The sequence below is a fragment of the Streptopelia decaocto genome, assembly GCF_964273445.1.
Source record: "Streptopelia decaocto genome assembly, chromosome: 1".
Taxonomy (NCBI): Eukaryota; Metazoa; Chordata; class Aves; order Columbiformes; family Columbidae; genus Streptopelia; species Streptopelia decaocto.
The window spans coordinates 150,568,822-150,591,363 of record NC_138663.1 but is presented as its reverse complement, the minus strand read 5'-3'; the positions used below and the strand labels follow the sequence as shown (position 1 = coordinate 150,591,363).

General features: G+C 43.6%; 1 protein-coding gene across 4 annotated transcripts in view; it reads left to right on the top strand.

Moving 5' to 3' along the window:
* ARHGEF7 (Rho guanine nucleotide exchange factor 7) overlaps nt 1-22,542 on the top strand; it is a 128,133-nt gene that overhangs the window by 12,883 nt on the left and 92,708 nt on the right. For 3 of the 4 annotated variants that reach the window (XM_082075913.1, XM_082075917.1, XM_082075914.1), the window contains exon 2: nt 4,038-4,124. In XM_082075913.1, coding sequence (XP_081932039.1) covers nt 4,038-4,124 — 87 coding nt within the window. Of the gene's footprint in view, nt 1-3,889; nt 3,956-4,037; nt 4,125-22,542 lie in introns of those variants that run through there. The other variant, XM_082075916.1, reaches the window with a different exon arrangement.

Genomic DNA, 22,542 nt, shown 5'->3' with positions numbered 1-22,542 from the left:
TGCAAGTGAACAGCTAGTTTCCTGTACGTATAGCTGAAGTTGTCTCCTACTTTTTATTGATTTCTTGTGCTTACTCATTGCAATCAAAGTTGTTGTTGTTGTTTCTTTTTTTTTTTTTTTAATTTTTCTTTTAAACTCATTATTTTACACATTCCTTGCTTATTTTCTTCATATACTTTCCCGGTCCAAATGAACTAATGGTAGCCTTTTTCATTTTTTCTAAGACTATCCCTGTTAAACCTTGGTACTGCCTGTCTCTGCATTGCCTTTTTTAATGCAGTTGTTTATTAAAATCATAGATTTAAACTGGTCAAAATGAATCTAACATTTAGCTCGGTACCGTCTATTTGTATCGCACATTGTTCTCCGTCTTCTCTGGATGCTGGAAAATGTGCTCTGCTCCTTGATAGCTGCAGTGCATCATGCAAGTGTCCTCGTTGAACTAGCTGTGATTGCCAGAACTACTCCCTGAGAGATTAAATCTTAATCAGAACCTGTCCCTGAACTATGAAGAAGTGGTTTAAACTGTTGCTGCTCTGTGTATTACCTTCCACTTGTCTCTTTGGATTCTGCTGTGGAGCCCTGGTCCCTAATTAAGAATCTGTCAGATCCCTCTGGAATCCTTATATTTTCTAATTACTGTTAACCTTTTTTATTTGTATTACTACAGCACATAGAGGTTCCAGTTGGACATTGAGGCCTCTTTGTAATAGGAGTTGCATAGACATCTAAGAAGCAGACATTTCCTATTTATGAACTAACGGTGTTGGTCTATGAAAGGAAGAGGATGAAGCAAATACTGGAGAGGAAGATACATAACCTCTTTATTTCACTGGCTTTATGTACATGCAATCTGTTTTTTATTAAGCTAAGTAATTTTGAAGTATGACGCTATTTAAATTTTATTTTGTTTATCCTTTCTCTCCGAATGTATTTGCCATTTTTCAGGCAGTCTAGTACTGTGGTCTGCTTGCGTTATGTTCTGTTATATTTTGAATAGTCAGTGAGTCTATGAACGTGACCCATGAGAGAGACATCACCCTCCCAAGCTCCTTTTAACTGTGTGTAAAGGATGTCATAGACCATAGGTGTGATTTTCACACTGGCTTGGCCCACATAATTGAGCTTTAAGATTCTGTCAGAGCTTCCAAGTTTGTTACTCAGGTCACTGTGTTTCGCAACCATCTGTAGGAGAAGGTTACCAGAATCATGTTAAGGTTTCCCAGGTAAGTAACTTAATGGGTTTGCTTCTTTTTAAGGGATCATTAACACTTTATATTTCTAGCAGGATACAAATGCTAAGATATTTTTAGATTTGTTACCCATATGCTTCTGTTTCCTGTTGGATTAAAAATGCCACAATAGCCACAGAGCTGAGAAAGCATAGTCTGCTTCTAGCATTGCTGCTAAAATCTGTTCCCTTGTTTTGTGCAAGAGGATTTCTAAAGATTTACTGTAACTTATATTATTCTTTTTGGGGAAGATGATTTTTAACTGGAAACACGCGTTATAGTGCTGGTAGGGCTGAGGTCTCACAGATTTATACTTGGCATGTAGACTTCCAGACCTGACAGAGGACAGTTTGCAGGGTTTGGTTTTTCTTTACTTGTTGTTTCTTTAATCTTTAAGTGGAAGCTTTTGCCCTCCTCTAATCAGATGTTCCTCCTTACCTATTTTTTATTGGCTGTTTCCAGGTATAAGGTACATGCAGTCTCTTAGGAGGTAGTAGCAGCTGTGTCTGGGTTTTTTACAATTACCGAGTTATGTGCTTAACATGTGGGAACTTTGGGAATAAGGAGTGTTAACATGGATTATTTTATGAGACAAGTAATTTGCTTCTTTTGAGTGATATCTAGATTTACCGTCATTTCTTGTTAGAGGTTATTCTTGTGTGGGGAGTAGAAGTAATTTTAAGGTTTCTCAGAATGAAAAGAGGTCTTGATGAAGTAGAAGCAACAAAAAAATCACTGGTGCAAAAAAGAGATGAGGAAGTCTGATCCATAAAGGGAGATCGAAACCGGTTATTATGCAAATAATTTAAAGAAAAAAGTTGAAAGCTGCAACTCTGTAATTATTGTGTAAATATTAGGAATATGGAGATGGGAGCACCTTAGAAGCATCAGCTTTCACGGAAATACTAATGGGATTCTTAGGAACCCTTTGTAACAAGGGATGCTGACATGATTGACTATGCTTGAGATTTCTTACTGAATTAAGAAGCAAATTACTCAGAGTAATCAAAAAGTATAACAAGCAATTAATGTGAAACCAGCAAAAACAATGCAAGAAGGATGAAGCTCTTGGTGTTTCCAGGAGGGTTCTCTCACCACCTGTATTCTTTCTGAATTTGTTGAGATCATCTTTTGGACTGTTGTACTCATGTAGGACTTCTTTGGTGTTCCCTTTATGGTTTTGTGTAGTAAGAGGGTTTTTCTTAACCCACAGCAGTTTACCAAACAACTTGAGGAGGTTTGGGGGTGTGGGAGGGTGGTGCTTGCTTGAGGAATAGAAAATCGTTCAACTAATATGGCTACCAAACTCCTTATATTATGAAATAGTGGCTTTCATTTAAAACTCAATTGAATTTTGTGCTTAGAAAGTTATAGTGACCCGTGTTTAAATTTGTTTGTACCAGGCTCACCCTGTCATGCTGTTGTATTTGTTAATTTTTGTGGTGTCATAGGGACAGAAATAACTTTTATGCTGTATAAACATAGGGAAAGGCACTACACTGGTTTCAGCTTGATACAACTTTTGAACATTATGTGACATTCCCAATGCCATGGAGATGGATTATGCTTGTGAGCTTGTGTAGCCTTCACATCCGTGTGTAGTCAACCAAACTTCCAAGTGTAACACCTAATCAAAGGACATGATGCCGCCTGTTGCCGCCTCAGCTTCCAGCGACTTGCAATGCACTTGTGTGCTGGGCTGTCCCCTTCCAGCAGAACGAGGTGGCCAGGGCTGCGGGTCTGCTTACCTCTTGGGTTTGGGAAATGCTTTGTTTGCTAAACTACTTCATAGAAATCAATGAGCTTATTGGGAAATGATGCTTGTGTATGCACAGAATTCAAGTTAAGCTTTGTTAAGTTAAGCTGCAACCCCGAAGCCTATGGAGCTGGCTGCTTTTCTGTGGAAGGTCTACACTTCACGGTGGAGGTTGAACTGAAGGCAGCATGAATGTGGCTGCAGAAAGCACATGGCTGCGTTGCCAAACGCTCTTTTCAATTCAGTCAAGGTTTTCCTCTTTGTGAAGCTGCTTCTTTTCTGGGGTAGGAGGAGACTGCAGCTGTTTAATAAGCTACAGATAAACGAAGCTCGTTAACATCGGACCCTGCAATTGGTAGATCATTAACTCCGGGTGCCGGTATTTCTCCACCGAGGTCTTTGGGGCATTTCTGATCTATTTCCTTGTTGCAAAACCTGATTCCTAAGGGTGAAGGCAAAACAAGAGGGGCGCTGGCAGCCCCACGAACGACACGGGTGTTTAACCCCGGGCACCGCCGCGGCTCAGTGTCAGCCGGGGCAGGGGCTGTGTCAGCCCGGGCCCGAGGGGCCGCCCCTGCTGCCCAAACCCCTCGCGGCACGGGGGCAGGGGGTGTGTGTGTTATTATCTAAAAAAGAAATAAAAAACGCCGAAGCGGCAAGGCCCGGGAGCGCTCTCAGCGGAGCTCTCCGCCTTCCCCCCTGCGGCTGCGGGCGGGCCGGGGCGGGGCCGCGCCTCCCTCCCCGCCCTCCCGTCACCGCCCGCCCCGCGGCGGAGCGGAGCAGAGCCGAGCCCAGCCGAGCCGAGCCGCCCAGGGCCGCGCCTGGCCCGGGACACCCCTGCCTGCGCTCCTGCCCGCCGCCCACTGCCCTCGCACGCCATTTCCTGTGCTCCGTGTTTACTTCCCGGTTCAACCCCTTCAGTGGGAGAGATCGGTGCCGCCGCCGCCGTTTGCGGAGGGAGCGGGAGGTGAGGGGAGCAGAGCGGCGGGGGACGGCTGTGCCGTGCCGTGCTGGCCCCCGCGCTGAGCCGTCCGCCTCTTCTCTTGCAGGTGTATCCGGAGCCGCGGACGGAGGGTGAGTGCCTGAGCAACATCCGCGAGTTCCTGCGGGGCTGCGGTGCCTCCCTCCGCCTGGAGGTGAGTCGGGGCGGGGGCGAGCGGGGTGCCCGGGAGGGGAGATATGTGGTTCGATCCCCGGGTGTGGATGGAAGGAGGGTGGAGGGAGTGTTTCTCTGCCCGGTCGGGGACGCGGTGCTGCCCACCCTTTGTGCCCGGGGGCGGCCGGTGGCGGGCGGCTGACAAGATGGTGGCGGCCGCCCCTCCCCTGGCTGCGGGCCCGGGGGGCGGCGGGGGAAGAAGCCGGAGGAACCGCCGCTGCCCGCACCGGGGCTGCCTCCGCTGGGTCGCGGTGGCGGCTGCGCCCCGGCTGGGCCCTCCGTGGCCGCGGGAGGGCTTGGCTGAGGGGCGGTGAAGCGGAAAACGTGCTGTACCGCGGGGAAGGGGCAGGGACGGGCCTCGCTTCTCCTCCGCGGGCGCCGAGGCAGGGGGAGCCCCGTCCTTCTGATGCTGGGAAGCGGGGATGTGCTGCCGGGTCTCCGTGTGCCGATGGGGTTTGTCCGGCTCCATTGCGGGTGAAACCTTTGCTTTGCTGTTAAAACGGCTTCTTGGTTTAAAAAAGAAAAAAAAAAAAAAAAAAAAGGGTATACATTCTATCCGATTTATTTGTGGAACTGTTTCTGAGGCGCCGGAGTTGGCTTGTGGAAACGCGGTTGGTAACAGCCGAATGAGATGCTAATTTAGGAAAATGGTAGGTGGTGTTTCTTCTGTTTTAAATTTACGTTACATAAAAGCCCAGCAAACTGCCATATTTTCCAAACATGCGTTCACAGGGTTGCAAATTAGGTAGTTATATATTACCAGTATATTTAGCTATAGCAAGTACATGCTGCTGTCGAGTTTACTTCATACGTGTGGGGGAAGGAACCGGTGCGATTACAAGCAAGTTGCAACTTTACTGCATTGGAAAGTGAGTGGTATTGTAATTTCAGTTCTTAGAGGCATCTTTTGGGTGGAAGAAATGGTTTCTAGTGCTTCTGAAATAAAATTAATGAAGTCTTGCCTTAAGTAGTTCTCAGTTTCTTACAGTACCTCTGGTCCTGCCTGTGATTTTTTTCCAGGAAGTAACAGAATATCATTAAAAAGACTCTGATTGCTTTCCTGAGGCCTCTAAACAGTGAAGTATCATTAGTGAAATTAATGATACTTACAGGACTTGCATTTAAGCTGAGGTTTCGTCACAGGGAAAGATGGAAATTAAGACAGTGTTTAGCACTGGTCCTTGTGAAATAAGACTTTGCATTTCTTACCTGCCTTTCTTCACCTCCCTGTTCCCAATTAATAGAAAGTCTTCTAAGATTTGTTGGGAGAGAAAAACCGAATTAAGTTCTAAAATTTTCAGAAACCAGCTTCTGGGGCGGACTTTGTATTGACGCAAGCATTCTGTTTTGCCTTAAAGCAGCTGGCTGTCAATTTGTCTTTCTAAGGCTGCATTAAGTTTTTCATATTTTGGACATTCATCTGTGAGAGGTGATTGAAAGTCCAAGTAGTAGGCGTGCATGAGCTAGAGAGAGTTAGGTTAGGGAGGCACTCCAGATTTCAGTTTGGAAATAAACTGAGTATTGCAAATGTTGAAGCAAAAGGGGAAAAAAGAATACTGTTACTATTTCTCCCCCCTTCCTAAAGCAGGTCTGTCACTAAGCTTGGGGTTTTTTTTTCATTTGTGACAGGCTGGGAAGAGTCACAGCATTGCAACTCAGTCTCTCTTTTGTAGTTGCGGGAAGCTTTTGTCAGCTCTTTTCCTTGGAGTGACAAGAAAGTGCTGAAAAATGACTAAAAGAAAAGATAAATTTCATCTTTCTCTCAGAGCTTGAATATCTTTGGGCATAGTCAGATTGTTAAACTGGCCTCAGGGGCTTCTCAGCAAGACTGCCGGAAACTCTTTTCTTATGTGGAGGTAACTGGCTGTGGTAGCTTCCAGCTCAGCATGTTGGAACAGGAGTTACTCCCAAGCAACCAGAAGAGTTGAGAGGCTGGCAGGAAAGAGCACAAATGCTCGGGCTTATGGAGCCTCTCTTGTGTGTGTATTTACGGCTTGTACGTTGGCTGTTCCCTGTTGTTTTCTCATTAATTTTTCCAACCCCCTGGCTGCGGCCAAAGATGAGAGAGGGATGGCAGTTTGGGTTCAGCCAGTGAGTAGCTGGCAGGAGCCTCTTGGCCATCCGCTAATCCTGGGCTCTTTGTCATGTCTCCTTTAGCAAGGTGTGAGTCAGCCCTCCTGTATCTCCGCCTTCCTCGCTGTGGGAACTCAGGAGATGCCACAGCTCCTCTAGGTACCGTCTGTGTAATTCTTCCTTAGTTGCAATCAGGTTTAGAGATTGTGTTGAGCGAAGGGTGCGAAGAGGATCTCTGGAAGAGGTGAAGGGGATATTTTCAGCGTGGGCAAATTAGCTAATTGAGAGTTAATTGTGAGTATAAATATTTGACAAAGTGGTGGATGTGTACGTGATACCTTACATAGTAGGAACATTTGGATAATAGAGGTATTAGAGGAAGCTCTGGAGTGGTGTGGGTAGATGTAACCTTGTTCTTTGCACTGACATTTTTCCTAACAAGTATTCCGCAATGTGTAGCTTTGTATGGCTCTACAAGGGGTGCGCTTGAGCCTGGCATTGAATCTGAGTTTTATGTGGATCAGGTGCTTGTGTATAATTTTGTGAGTGTGGTGAAAACATGGTACTGGTTTGGTTAGCCTAGGTTCAGCATTGTACAAGCGTGTTTTTTGTTTTATTCCCAGATCTGAACTCATCTTGGAAGCAGTAGGATTGTATTTTTATGAAACTGCATCAGAGCTCCTTGCCTTGCTGGAGCTCTGTACGGTTTCAGCTTTGGAGACTGTGTTATGGCATGTTTGAGAACTTGATAAACTGCTGCAGTTAATGGAAAGCTATGCAGCAGTAGGTAGCTTCTTTGAGGTGCTTTCATCTGTGGCGTCCTCTTATTAGAGGACATGATGACTGTTTTCTTCCTACCCTAAAAATAAGGGGTGGAGATGAGAAACTCTGTTGGTTTGGAAATGTTCTGCTGTCTGAAAGGTATTGTTCTCTTTTCTTCCTCTTACTTCCCAGTAAGTTTGGGCTGTTAGAAAGATAATAGGATATTCAGGAAGAATATTTCAAATTCTAATGAGAAGTATTGCTATTCCTCAAAGGAAGCCTGTGGCTCCCTTCCCACACCTCCTGATATTTTTTTGATGTTTAAGTGTTCCAGAGCAAAAAGAGTACTTAATCTGGAGCTTGCAGCAGTCCTTTGTAAGATGAAATATGAGTGGATAGAGGAGAGTGTGTTTGAAGAAATAACCAGAAGAATGTTCTGCAAGTATTGCTTTTTTATTTCTATGCAGATACAAAGAACTGAAATCTATTAATGAAATAAAAATGTTCTTAAGACCTCAACCGGGGACTGAATTTGCAATTCTACGTTATTTTTCCCTTCTGGAAATGGTTAGTGTTTGCTTAGAGTAATTGTAGTGTTGAGCAGCTTATTCTGCTTCGAAGCTTTGTCTGTGATGAGTGTAGATAGAAGGGACTGTGGAATAGTGACCCACATTGTCACTTCACAACTTACTGTGCACTTTTTTTCCTTAGGCAGAGGATTTTTGCTATATACTGCCCTTGCCATTTTTGCTTTAAAGGCTGTTTTCCCCTCCAGTTTTTATTTTGGGTGGGAAGACATTTAAGTGTACTCCCTTCTGAGAAGAATGACCCACTTTTCAGAATAAAGTCCTAGACAGTTGTTGTACATGCTGGACTCTCTTCTAGAAGAATATGGGTTGATATGTATAGTTGATATGGAACTCGCTGCAGTTATGCAGTGTCTTCCACAGAAATCTGGCAGAAGAGGCAGAAATGAAAAGGTGGGGGTCACAGAGCATTTGTTCCTATCTAAGCCCTAATAAGTTTTACTGTAGTTATTATCTTGTACCTGTGTTGTGTTACTGCACTTTGGTTCCCTTTCAAATGAGTTTCAGCTTCCTGAATATAACACAGTCTTTCCTCGTTTTTTGACCAGAGCTGCTTGACAGCTTGCAGGGCTGAAAAGAGGCCTTGGAGAAATCACTGTATAGTTCAACAGCAGAGAGGTTTGCTTGGGGAGCAGTTAAATGTAGGATAATAAGCAAAAATGGTTTAATAGAAAACCGTGTTAGTGTATGTTGTTTAAAAGGCAGAATGCTTGATACATCCTGTGAACAATACAAAGCTCTATGTGATCAAATTTCATGATTAGTGTCTTGCAGCATTTTTCTGTTGGCTTTCATCAAATGAAAGATTAATGCCTGCTTATCTGCAAGTATCTAGTGTTAACAGGTTTCTTAAGCTCAAAAATGATTTGTATTTCTGACTTTTATACTGATGGCGATGATGGAAACTGGCAAATGGAAAAAAAGGTAGACAAGCCATGGATCTGAGAGACTTTTCTGTACCTGTCAAGAGACATTCTTGCCTCTGGGATTCAGAATGGTCATTTTATTACAGAGGCAGCGTTGCCAAACCCAGGATTTTGTTTCTACAGTAAACCAGCCAAAGAAGAAATAAAGCAAACCTGGCAGTATCATACAGTCTAAGAAAATCCTTTGTTTGTTTATTATTAAATCTCTTGTATAGGAAGGATTTGCCCTTAAGGTTCAGAACATGGCATGCAAATTTGGGATATTAAAGCTCGTGAGCTATGAATTATACCAAGATATACAAATGCCTGTAAATGTCTGTAATACAGCTCTAGCCCTGGGGGAAAGTTTGCAAAGGGTGGCAATGTCATTCTGTTGTAGACAAACTCATCTTTTGGGAGCAAGCTCGCAAGCTCACACCCACCATAGCAGTTCATCCCTCAGGTGATGCTCATTTTCTGAGCACAGTTCTTTAGATCTTATGGCAACAGTCCTACTGCCATTGTGGCCTTGAAAAGGCATTCTGCTAGTTGGCTTTCAGAGACCTATAAGGAAGGTGTAGAGCTAAGCTGCTAGCATGGCACCTCCATTAGTGAATTAGGAATGACTTCCAGGATTCTAGTACTGAAGAGCATTAGGCCAGTCTTATGATGATGATCTAGAAATTCAGTGACCCACCTACTCCTTTCAGTCCTTGTTTAGGCTATCTTTTATTTTTTTTGTCTTTTTGTCAAGAACAATATTTTCTTTAGATTTTATCGTGGTTTTATTCCAACAGAATGTCTTTCTGACCCAGAAGGTGTGCTGCCAAATGCCTTCATGATTCTTTGTTGTAAACATTTCCAGAATTTTGATCTTTTGAAGTTACCATTCTGTGCCTACAGACCACACATTTGAAGGTTTTATTTGGAAGCTGAGGTCTTACTGGTAGATTTTTTTCAAAAGGGAAAAATAGTACAAATAAATTGTATCTCTTATTACCAATATGTCTACTGTATTCCCTCTCTTTCCCCACGATTTTTAATAGTTCACAAAACTACTCTGAACAGATCTACACTAGTTAATACTTAAGCGAAGTGCCGTGTGTCACTGCAACTCACCTTGTACATACTGACCTCCAAGACACGACTGCTGCTTCCCTGATTTCTATCCTTTTTCCCATGTGTTAATATGACAATTCTGAAAAATCAGTATTTCATGATGTTTGTCCTCACATGTTTTCTTTTTGGTCTGTTTCGTCCATCACTTATAATAGAGAAGCACAGCCTGACTTGCGTGATTAGAAGGCCATGTTAGTACATCCCAAGATGTGCTCAGACAAGAAGATGCTGTTAATTGGCTATTTATGTTACTTTTATAGAATGACTTCTTTTTATGATGTGAGTGTTTCTTATGATGCACAAAGAAGTAGTCTGGGACTGTGACCATGTTTCATGTGTTTACCAAATCTTTGTATTCCCGTTGCGGAGAAGGCTTTGAATACTACTTTTAGGGTGTCTTACAGATGAATGTTGGAAAAATAGTCGTCTTTTTTTTTTTTTTAAGGTCAAACCAGTTCCTCATCACGCGTAGTATCACTGTAGCTGAGGAGGTGACACAGAGGCAGGAACATATGATGTTGGACAGGGAGGAATGGTAGTATCAGCAGCTGTTACAGTTTTATCTAGTAAAACACAGTCAAAACCATGAATGTGCATGGTAGCCTTTCGGATCCTCACACTGTTCCCTGCTCACTTAAACCTTCCTTCTCTTCCCGTGAGAATTTATTTCTTGTGGCTCTGCCAAGCTTGTTGCATCATCACGAGTGTGGTATCGTGCTATCGCTTCTTGACTAAAGTGACTCCAGCGGCTTTCATTGAATAGGAAGAATGCCTCTCCTTATTGGAGTATGACATTTTGAATTGGCCTATAAATATGTTCATTCCTGCCACTTCTTTTGCACACTGGCATGATACTTTGAATGCAAAATTATAAGTGACTGTGCATGTAGAGAGTCTGTGTGACACGACGGATCTGCCATGGGTGCAGATCCATTTGTCTTCACTGCATGGACGATACATCCACAATGTTTCAATCATATCTTGGAGGTCAGTACATACAAGGCAAGTTGCAGTGACACACTTTGGTTTGCTGTAAATGTTATCTAGTGTAGACCTGTTTGGAGCAGTTTTGCAAATGAGTTACTCTGTGGTTTGACAGAGGCTTCTGTGTAACTCCTTCATTTATGGCATTCATTTGGATCTTAATTGCCAGATGAAGGCTCATTTTATTTTTAAAATGTATTGCGCTATTAATCTAGAATGCACAGAAGATTTAATCATTGTATTCGTATGCTCTAATATAGCAAACTGTTTTCACAAAAGGGTTTCAGTGCTGCTTTGATAGAAGAGGAGTTAATAATGTGAGGGCAAAGCGTGGAAATAGGAAAACTGGGAGAAAACAGTGGGTAGAGAGGGCTGGAGGGGAGGAGGGTTTTGGGCAGAGCTTCTGAGTCCCTAGGGGAAAAAAGGGAGAAGCTGCTTGCTGACTTACCCTGTTCTCCTGACTTGTCAGAGGAGTTCTTGCTCTGATTTATTTAGCCCTTTCCTGCCTTCCAGCTCTTTGGTGTGAAGTGCGGCGAGGAAGGGCTCATCTGCTGGCTTTCTGAAGCGTGAGAGCTGCTGGAGGAGGGACTTCTGATGAGCCCTGAGCAAGAAGCAAGCTGTGCAGTGGTGGGGATGCCAGGTGTGAAGGCAGCTCTTGGGAGGGGAGTAGGTGAGCTGCTCCGTCCTTCCCAGCAAGGGAGCGACAGCAGGTACAGCAGGTTGGGTGGTGAGAAAGGAGAATGGAGGTGGCATCAGGGCAGCGTTTCCACCTGCTGTGAGGTGAGTGCTGAGCAGTGAAGTGTGTTTCAGAAGGCAGGTCTGTGTACATGTCAGGGCCTGCCTGCCTTTCTCCTTCACGGAGGATGGCTATGGTTTTGTTAGTTGCTGTTGTGTTTTTTATGAATGACTTGTGAAGTTGGATGTCAGAAGTCTCGGGCTCCCTCCCCACACACATGCTTCTCTTTACTAGTTTGAAGACTTGTAAGAGATTTTTTTTTTTTAATCTGGCAAGCATACTGAAAATACAAATGTAGATAAAACTTGGACTCTGCAACCACACTTGTGTATACTCAACGCAATTGCCTTGTTATTAAGTGACAACTGAATTTCTCAAGCCTGTGTGTGACAGGGAGAACAAAAGATCTACCTCTATACATAATGTGGTATAGGTGGTGATATTCTGTGTGAAGAAAACATGAGTACCTGTAGATCAAATGATGTAGCATTTTATGTTTTTAACCTATGCTTTTGAACTAAAAATGTCCTTGTAGCTGAAGTGCATCTTGCAATATGGGAGATGGCAGTGCTTGGTCTCTGCAGGAACTTGGAAAACTCCCTCTTTCTGTGACAATGACCATGTTGCATCTCTTTGGCAAGGGAGGAATTCTAGCAGAAGGGTTGCTTTGAAGATTACCCAAGATGAGCACCATGCAGAAGACAGTCCAGCTCTGCAAAACAGGCTGCTGCTTTTCTTTACTGTGACCTCTGCAGAATCTTCTTTTGATTTTACTTGGTACTTAAGAGTCAACATAAATCATTTCACCTATGTGAAAATGATGCAGTATCAAATCTAGGTCTTCTGTGACTTGCTCTGATTTCTTAAATGCTTCCAGCTTTGCAGTTGTTTCTGACTTCTGCTTGCATGTAAATGTCTTGGCATGTGTGGGAAAGGGTGATATGTACTTTGCTGTGGAGAGGAGGTTTCACAGACTTGATTTTGCAAGATTTGTGTTGATGAGAGGAGAAGAGTGTCTTGCTCACTTCCTCTAATTGAAAGGAAAAGGCGTATTTTAATATGGTGATTTTTCCTTTTCCTTAAGGGGAATTAATCTTATCTTACTGTGTTCAGCTGAATATCCAGACAGGTCTAGCTCTCGCATGTTTCAGCTTGAACTCCCTATTTTGCTGTAGTTAACTGTATTCAGGTGTTTCATCAGATGCTGGGCTGGTCCTGTCAGTATTACTGCGAGCTGGAGTCTGCCTGTGTAGGAAGCATCATGGTTTTTTTTGATGCTGCTTACTTTTTCCAGGTATTTACACTTGTTCAGGAAATACTGAAAAATCCAAGGTAAAAGAGAAAATTGTAGTGCTGAGAAGCTCAGACTCTTGTTACTGAAAATAAGCTGTCTTCAGCTGTGCTACCTCAGTTCGTTGCCTACCTGTCTGATGGAGCCAGCAGGATCTATTGTATCTGGGTGGGTAACGGGAGGGCAGGTGAGGAGGGAAAGCCAGCTGTGTGGGAAGCCAGTGTGATGGTTTCAGTAGGTGGCAGTCCTTCTCTGTGTCGGTCTGTCCAGAGCCAGTGGAGGGAGCAAAGCCTTTCTGTCAGTGCCATCTTGTGGGCCAAGCACAAAGACACGAGCCTGAGCACTGGTGACCTGGCAAGAACAGGGGTGTCCCTTCTGGCATAGGGTGGACTGCCTGGGTGGTGTCTGGAGGTGGCTCGGGCAGCCTTTGCTGGGGGGAGCCTGTGTGGGCAGTGTAGCAGCTGCCGGCTTCACCTTTGGGGCCAGTGGGGAAGGGGGTGAGGTGTTCTCAGAGCACCCTGCGCTTCCTGAAGGGCTGCGGATAGAGGCTCATATTTAGCAGATGAAATCCTGACTGCTGCTTCTCCCCCCTAAACTTCAGTTAAAGTCAAAAGACTCATAACTTTCTTTTTTTTTTTTTTTTGACTGGAGTGTATTTTGCACAGTGTAGAGTGTTGCTCTGTTTCATCATCCAGTTGGCTGCACTTCTTTGAATGAAGTATTTAGAAACTATTAAGTAGTAGTTGCTTTTGAGTCCAATTTAGAAACAAAACATTAAAAACTGAGCCAAGCCCCTGCTCCAATACAAATCCTCAATGCTACTTGCTTCACCAGCCTGATGAAACCTAGAGTTTAGTAGTGCAATTGCCTTAGGTGGTGAACTAATAAAGGAAAAAACAGATGGTGGGAGGGGAAAACCAGCAACAAATGTATGCCATTACTAGCGGGTGTATTTCTTGATTGTGAAGGACACTTTCACAGGTCCCCTCCTGGTAGTGCTGAATAATTTTAAATATATATATAAAGTTTTATTCCCCTCCTGGCACTGTCTTATTTTCTACTCCCTACCCCTGACTTCTTTTCCTTAAAGAGGAGAGTGTTAGAGTGGTTATCAGAGAAAGGACTAGTGATGGTTGGTGAGAATGTGGTGATGACATGCTTAATAGCTTTTTCTGGAGATATTTATATTTGCTAGATATCTTGTGAAATTCCTGCCTGATCAAGTCTTCTCCCTGTGATGTCCACTCTTGCTTCACAAGAACTCCTAGGCTGTTTTGCATGATGATTTCGGGGGCTTATTAGCTGGAGGTGCCAGCAAAAACAGTAGCTCTTGTGCTCTTAGATTGACACTGCTGACAAACGAACCACTGCCTTAGCTTTAATTAAATTATTCAAATTATCCCTCCCTTTTTTCTTCTCCCATGTCGCCAAAAAGGGGCCTTAACTGGTTCGATTCCTTCATGCAGATCACTCAGCAGATGAATGGAAGGGGGGTGTGTGAGGAGCATTTTTGTTTTAATGGCATTTGCACTATTGGAACAAATTAAATAGTCCTCCATTTTTTAGGGTGACTTAAGTGTGTTGCTATTTGTCTAAATAGGGCTCTGGTCTCCGTGCTGAAAGCACTTTTTTTCTTTTTTTTTTGTATTGAGTTTCCTTCTGAAAAATTTTAAGAGTGGGGACTCTGGGTGTCCCAGGGCGGGGTGTGAGTGCTGGTTAAAATGCTTTCCCCTTGCCCACCTGCCCAGCAGCGACTGAGCAGAACTTGTGATGAGTGGCTCTGTGCGTAGCTGTGCTGTGGGCTCCTTTCTCTGAAGCCAGGGGAATGAAATGGAATTGAAATAGCACAAAGGTATTTGATGGTGGGATTGTTGGTGGTTCAGTGTGACAGTAACTGGTGGTGAAATTTATGTGTAACAACATGAACCAATTTAACTGGTCCCCGCTGCCAAAAAAGGGGGTCTGCTGCCCGCGTTTGTCTTCTCTTGCCCTCCGTGCCATGGCCATTTCATCTTATGCTGGTTCTCACATGTGCCAACTGCCTTCAGGAGCCACCTGGCTGAGTAAATCTGTAAAAATCCAACCTTCCTCTCCCTACCCCCCAAAAAAGAAACCCCACCAACCCAACAACAACGGGAAATGGTGCTTTCCCCAGTGCCTTTGCTGATGGGGTGGTGATCCAGGCTGCCTCAGCGTGGGGTCCCAGTGCCTGGCTTGTGCAAGGGTGGTGTTAGGGACACATGTGAGGAGCCAGACTGTGTCTTTCAGCAGATGTCTGGGTGGAATTTGAAATCCTGCTCTCGTTTTCAAACAAAATAAGTAATCTTTTTGAGAATCCCGTTGTTGGGCAATTGCTCAAGCATCTGTCTGTGTAGAGGGCAGGGGATGATTTGGTTGGTCGGGGAGTGGGATGGAGTGTTGGGCTGTTTAGATTAATGTGAGCTGCAGTGGAAACACCCCTAGCCAGGCATCCACCAATTCTGCGTTTGGCTTTCCTTACAACTCTGGCAGCAAGCACATACTGCTCGAGTATTATTTTTACTTCATCTGGATGGGTTCATGCTGTGTTTCATGCTTATTTCTAGTGAAATATGAGCAGAAACACCCCTTGCTTTATTTTTAGATGAAGTGCCAGATTCCCAGTTGATTTTTGCTTCCCTGAGGGTCTCTGGTGGGTTTGAATTTTTCCTTTTTTTTTTTTTTTTTTTTTTTTCTTTTGTTCTGCCAGTGTAACTGCCCACCCTGAGCTGGATCAGAGTGGATAAGTTGAGTGACTGTGGCCCAAAGGACACAGCGGAGAAAGGAGGGGACTGACCTCTTCTTTGGGCAGCAGCAACCCAACCTAAAATAAATAGACCTTTACTTAATTTTCAGCTGGTTTGGTCTGTTCTCCAAATGTTTGAGTTCATTCAGTCAGTACAAAGCAGAGGTACTGGGAGAAGGGGTGAAATTCATCATGCCCCACGCCACCCCACTTATTCACTTAATGAATAAAAAAGAGGTTTAAGAAAAAGACAATTCATAATTGTAATATCTGCCAGCAGAAAGTGCCTAGAAGCAGTTTGTTTTAAATCAGCAGGCACAAACACTTATTATTTGTTAAATTAACTGGTTTTCCTTGCAGAACATGTTGAAACACTTTTTTCTTGCAGGTTCTGTATGTTTATTAGCTACATAGAGTGCCTTCAAAATGTACACTTTAGCTGATTACCATATTCTTTCTAAAGGCAGCTTCAGTGCAGAAATCACAACATAGTTAATAATTTTCTGTTACTCGATCAAATTCTTTGTTCTCATACATGTTCAAGTATTTAAGTGTGTGAAAATAGGGTAATCTCCCACTTTTTTTTTCTTTTTCCCTGAAGATTGATACCCAATGTTTAGGAAAGTTCTTGGACTACAAATATGGATGCTCATCTATACTATTGTAATCATTATTCAAATAGGCCATTTAAATCCATCCACCCTGCAGGCTTTTGAGCAGCGTAAATTACAAGAAAATGCATTATTTTCACACCCTTTGCCTTAGGCTAGTTCTTCACCCTGGTGTCACGTGAATGTTTTGCCAAAGATAACTTTCATGTATTAATACAGGTAAAGTATTTTCTGTACTTGGCAGTGATACTGAAAGAGCGATTCTTCATTGTTAAGATACAAAGTTGTTGTAATTAGCTAACTTTGATATTGTAAACTGCTGATAGTTAAATTGACTGCATCTAGGTATTATTTTTGGCCTAAGTTAATTAGATGGCTTGGAGGGCTTTGCAGTTTCGAAGATGCCTGTCAGCTTGTTTCTTTCTTTCCTGCCTGTACTTGTTTGTTAAGGTGGCTTATCTTTTTTTTTGTTGTTGTTAATGCTGCTTGCTAGAAGTAGCTCATTTTCCAGTGCCAATATATCATTCCTAATTAAGTGAATGATTGTGATTTTATTTATAGCTGTTGTCAGCAAATGCAGAAGAAAATGTAACTGTGCCTTTCGAGCAGTCCAAAAATCTCACATCTCAGGGAAGTACTCTTGGAGATAGAAATGAGAGTATATTGTAACTTAAAATGCTGCAGGCTGTTTTTCCTAACTTACACGTTCAAGAGAATGTAATTTGGCCTTGTGTATAGATGTAAATAAATCAGGTGTTTTATTAGTACAGCTGATAAGTAGGTAAGTGGGGTACTTATCTTTGTCTATATTGTAAAAGCTTTTCGGGGCTAGAACAACCATAGACTAACTTTCTGCGTATCACACTTTCCTCAAATCCATTTTTGTTGTGGATGCTACTAGGGCTTTGACCAAAGAAAAATTGTTACACCAAAATGAATAAGCTTTATTGGGCCCCCTCTGTGTGTTCATTGTAATAACAGGTAGCTGCTTGGTTTCCTGTATGAACCTTGCTTGGTTTCAGCTGGAAGGCTGTTCAGTGCTCCTCCTGTGTTCACTGGGTGGTCTCAGGCTTTTCTTGGATATAAGTCTTAGTTTAGGGACAGAATTATTAGCTTCTGCATGGATGTTCTGTGTTACTTTCCACAACAGTGTCAGATATTTACACTTTTTTATTTTGGTATGGTTTTAAGACTGTTGATGAAGGAGTAGTATTATGCCTGTTTCACAGTGCTTGAGCTGCAGGCTGAGGTGCCTGTAGTTGGACACAGCTCCCGCGGACTCAGTTGTAGCTGCAAGTGCTGAATGTGCCGCAGAGTGGACTGAAGCCAGGCTTTGGTCCTAGGGTAGCTTAAACCCAGGTCACGCTTGTGCCAAGAAAGCCCGGACCAAATGATCCTTGTGGTCCATTCCTACCCGGTACTCTACAAAACCTGTTGCAGCAGTGCAGCAGCAGCGACTCACGCTATTGAATGCATATTCCTTGCCGTTCATTCTTCTAGCGCAAGTGCTTGGCGAGCTCCAAGGTGAGATGGGCTGGTAGAGGTAACCTGCACTAACCTGCTTTTTCCCACTGAATTGGCTCACTGTGTGGTCAGGAGGGAGCTGGGGCTGGCACAAAGTGAGGGGATGCTTGCAGTGCTGCCTCAGGTTCTTGGGATCTTGCGCCTGGGACACGACAACCCTGGCTGTACATGCAGACTCAGGGATGAGATGCTGGAAAGCAGCTCCTCAGAGAGGGATCTGAGGGCAAGTTGAACATGAGCCAGCAGTGTGCCCTGGCAGCCAAGAGGGCCACCTGTGTCGTGGGTGCATCAAGCACAGCATGGCCAGCCGAGCGAGAGAGGTGATTGTCCTGCTTTGCTCTACACTGGTGCAGCCTCACCTGGAGCCCTGTGTGCAGTTCTGGGCACCACAGGATAAAAAGGATATAAAGCTACTGGAGAGTGTCCAGAAGAGGGCTATGAAGCTGGTGAAGGGTTTGGAGAGGATGCTGTACGAGGAGCAGCTAAAGTCACTTGGTTTGTTCAGCCTGGAGAAGAGGAGACTGAGGGGAGACCTCATGGCGGCTACAGCTTCCTCACAAGGGGAGGAGGAGGGGCAGGTGCTGATCTCTTCTCTCTGGTGACCAGTGATAGGACCCAAGGGAATGTCAGGAAGATGTGCCAGGGGAAGTTTAGGTTGAACATTAGGAAAAGGTTCTTCCCCCAGAGGATGGTGCAGCACTGGAACAGGCTCCCCAGGGAGGTGTCACGGCCCCAAGCCTGACAGTGTTCAAGAAGAGACTGGACAGCACCCTCAGACACATGGTGTGAACTGTGGGGGTTGTCCTGTGCAGGGACAGGAGTTGGACTCTGATCCTTGTGGGTTCCTTCAGACTCAGGACGTTCTATGATTCTAAATTAATTTAAACTCTTGTTTAATTCAAAGCCCTGGTTTCTGAGCAGCTGATATAAGCAACAAATCAACTTGAATGAAGCGATGACTTTTTTGTAGTGATATAGCAGTGTTGTTGCAGATAGAAGGAATTAATTTCTCTGCTGTAGCTGTCAGCTGGCTTCACTATGAGACATGCACTTTGCTGGTGTCATACCATGCCTTCTGATTTCTGCGGTAAATTACATGGGCACCTGAAGGCGTAGGTTTTGGGAGCTTCTGGCTCAGTGGCAATAGCACTACACACCACTGCACCAGCCTCCTTGTTTTACAGGCTCAACTCATTTTGGAGCTAGATTTCAAACCGGGACCCATTTTGTGAAGTTTCAGGTAAGTGAAATTATTTGCTTGAGTAATGTGTAGAACGTGGTAGGTAGGAGAACATCTCGTATGGGAGGGATTTGAGGCCTGGGAAAATGTCCTTACAGGCAAATCCTTTTTTAAGGCTTCCTCATCCATCTTTTGACCAGCCTTGCCCTACATACTGAATGGGGACAGAGATGTTGAGGGACATGGTAATAGTGGGGTTTGTACCTTGAATATGCAGATCATCTTTAGGTGATTCTAGATTTTAAAAAAAGGGAGAGGGAAAAACTAATAAGAAAAATCTCAGTGTGGGAGCGGAGCTGCTGTTTCCTCTGCTCAGCCTCTGTACCTGGGCAGTCAGCACACTTACTAACGGTGGTAAACTCATGCTGCTTATTTCTGCCAAGCTGGGAAGAGATGGGCTCGTTCTCAACTGCTGCATTTTCTGAGTATTTGTTGATAGCAGAGGGATGATGTGTCTTGGCTTCTACACCAATCTCTCGACAACTGTTTCTGTTTCTCCTCTCCTGTTATCTCTTTCTTGTTGGCTTTGTTTTCCCACTTGGGTTTTTAGTCTTGATCTTCACTTCTGCACATTTTCACAAGTGATCTGCCTCGCTTTTTTCTCTCTCTCTTGTCTTTCATTCCTAGCTTAGCATCAGCCCTTTAGCCCTGGTCTCCCAGGTCTCCATGACAAGTAAGTCAGTGTCATCTCTGCTCAAAGAGAAAAGTGTTTTTTCTGTTCATGCTACTTACTGTAGACCAGCTCTGGTGCTGGTCAGGCTTCTGAAGCAGCAGAGAACTATCCTAGCAAAAAAGTCCATTGGTGTCTTTAGATTTGGTTTGTTACCGTGAAGGGTGTGATGGTCTCAAAAACTGATGGGAAAGGGAGGGTGCAGCTTTGTAGCTCAGAGCGTAGTTAGGGAGGAGTAGGATTTCCAAAGACTGCAGTTCTCTCTAACGTTGTCGTTCCCTTCCCTTGCTTTCAGCCCTGTCTCCTAGAACACAGCTAAACTTAGTTCTGGAGGCTTCATTTTTATAGTCAACAACAGAAGCCTCTCCAGAGGATGACCTACAGTGGATGAGATACATGTTCCTCTGGAGATACAAAAGGAGGCAGCACAAACCTAGGCATCTGAAAGCAAGTTTCCTAAAATTAGGTTAAACTTAGTCTTGGTGTTGTCATTCTTCCACCCCCAGCTACTCAGTTCTGGATGTAGCTTTTGTTTCATGGCATTTGAACTGGGCAGTTGCTTTCTCTTGGCAGCTCCTTCTTTTAGTGTTAGCATCTGAATTGTGTTGAATCTGACAGGCTCAGTCTGTACTAAGCATGCATATAGACTAGTTTAAAGAAGAAATGAACAAAACAAACCTCAAGGCCTTTCAAAAAGCTTTTCAAAATTGGATGGATTTTAATTTTTTTTTTTCTATGGGACAATTCATGGTGCATTTTGAAAAGAAATTTTCTGGTGCTTTTTGGTGCATTTTTGAAAGAAATGTTGATAGAAAGGGCAGAGAGCCTTTAAAAATTCTATTCCAAAGCAAAAGGAGCTGAATTATTTCAAGGTGTGGATTTCCCAAAGTTGAATTCTGGCAAACATTATTTTCTTGGTGTCATTTCTGGTAATGACAGAATAGGGAAGTTCTGTACAAAATACTGATAATGATGAAGTGAAGCATGAGGTACATGCACTACGTGAAAAATACTAGTCCAAATGTTTACAGTTTAGGAAAGCTTAAGAGAAAATGTAAGATCTGATAATGGAAAATATTAGTGTTGACAGGGCTACCAGCTCCTGGTCCTGCAGGCTTCTGATGTGCAGTAAAGCCTGTCAGATATCTATTGGTGTCTCCTGAGGAGACTTTAACTGTTGGGGTGATGTTGTACTGCAGTGCTCAGTGCTTCAAATAGGGCCTTGGTGGTTTTGCTTCGCTACTGGAAGTCCTGAAGCTGGTTTGAATTCCACCTAATTGCTGTCTGTAATTGCTCTGAAGTTTGAGTCGGTTCTTGGTAGTAAAGGCAGGTCTCATTAAGGAGTGTCCTCCCTCCCTACTGAATACTAATAGTTTCACTAGATAAGCTACCCAAGTGAAATAATTTTATTTTCATGGCAGCGTCTACCCTCAGGTAACTATAGCAATGCTTGAAGTGAGGTACGTTGAGGTTTGGTTGAAATAATCCTTATTTTAATATTAAAACAACTTTTTTCATCTTTGTGCGTTTCTTTTTCTTCTGTAGAATATGAAGGCTTTGTAGTCTCAAAGAAGCAGCCTCAGGTGCCCTTCATGTGAGTTAATGAAGGGCATGAAATTCCCCTCACAACATGGAACTCTCTCCTCCTTTGTTTTCCTGCCATTTTCAAACAGTCTCTCCAAGGGAATTTATGCGAGCAGACGCATTCTGCCTTTTGAGGCACCGAGCTGTGGAGTGTGTGACAGTCGGAGAACTTCTTGGTCGAGCAGCTTGCAGGGGGCTCAGCTGGTCACCTGCTGTCTTGACTTGACAGAGGTTTGGACAGAAAACCTCGGCCAGTAGTGGGGGTGACAGGATGACACTGGGAAGGGGATGTCCTTGTGTTGAAAGCCACAACTGCTTTGCATAGGTCCATGTAGGTTAAATTGTTGGGAAAGTACAAGGCTCGTGGAGTTTAGGGTGGTGAGTTGCCGTGGAGGAAAACTTGCATTGCTTTGGTATGATCCAGATGCTACATCATGGCTTTATTTGAAGTGTGTTGTAGTAACTCCATTTCAAAAGATGGTATGATGTTAGAGATTATGGTGCAAATGTCTGTCTGGAAGGAGCTGCTTTTATAGGTGGTAAAAGGTGTTGTGGAAGCTACTGCTGCATGCTCTAAGAAAAATCTTCATAGCTGGATTTATTGCCTAGGTACCCTAAAACTGATTATGTTGCAGGGCACTAAATATGAGGAGTATGTACTGTGCATGTGGGATTGTGCACCATGCCAATCTTTGTACAAAATAAAGCAGACTTTTCTAGAAGCTTTGCAGAGGCTTGTGTAAACAAATTTGGCTTGACAGACTGATTGTACAAAATAAGCATTTTCAATCTGTTCTTAAAAACAAACAAGAAATGTTTTTTAATAGTTACTGTATGGGTCAGATTTGTCTAAAAGTTATATGTTTGCTTTCAGAGTTACTGTTGTTACTTCTAATAGTTTAAAAAGTGTATTCACTTGGAATTGTTTGCTAGGAACTGTGATCTGTTGGAAAACTGCAATATTGTCCTAATTTGTTATCTTTGTGTTACGTTTATTGCAATGTATCTGAAAGGGTTTCTCACCTGTAGGAAAACTTATTTTTTTTCATTTTGGATGTCGTGGGTTTTGATTGCGGGGTGACAATAAAACCCTGGCAGATGTATTGTTAACCCCCTCTCCCCTGCCCCTTTCTCCCTTTTGCCCCTCCCTCTCCCCCCTTCCCACTCAGGACAGGCGATTGGGAGGGAAAGAAGGGCAGAGAGAAGAGAGTTGGAAAAATTGTTTTACTAATGCTACTAATAAGAATAGAGAAAATAATACAAAATATACAAAACCAATCTTGAAAGTGTCAGCAACTGCAGAGCCGGCAACCAAAGTCCTGGATTGGACTCTGCAGCCAACTGGAGCTGGATTCAGTCTCTCACTAGGCCTCAGTTCACAGGGATGACTGGCAAGGTCCTCTCCTAATGTCGGCCATAAGCAGAAGGGAAAAAAGGGATGAGATCCTTGTGATCTCCCACTTTTATATGAAGTATTCGCATGAATGGGATATTATACTTCGTTGGTCGGTTTCTTGGTCACCTGTTTCTCGTTGCCCCTCTCGCGAG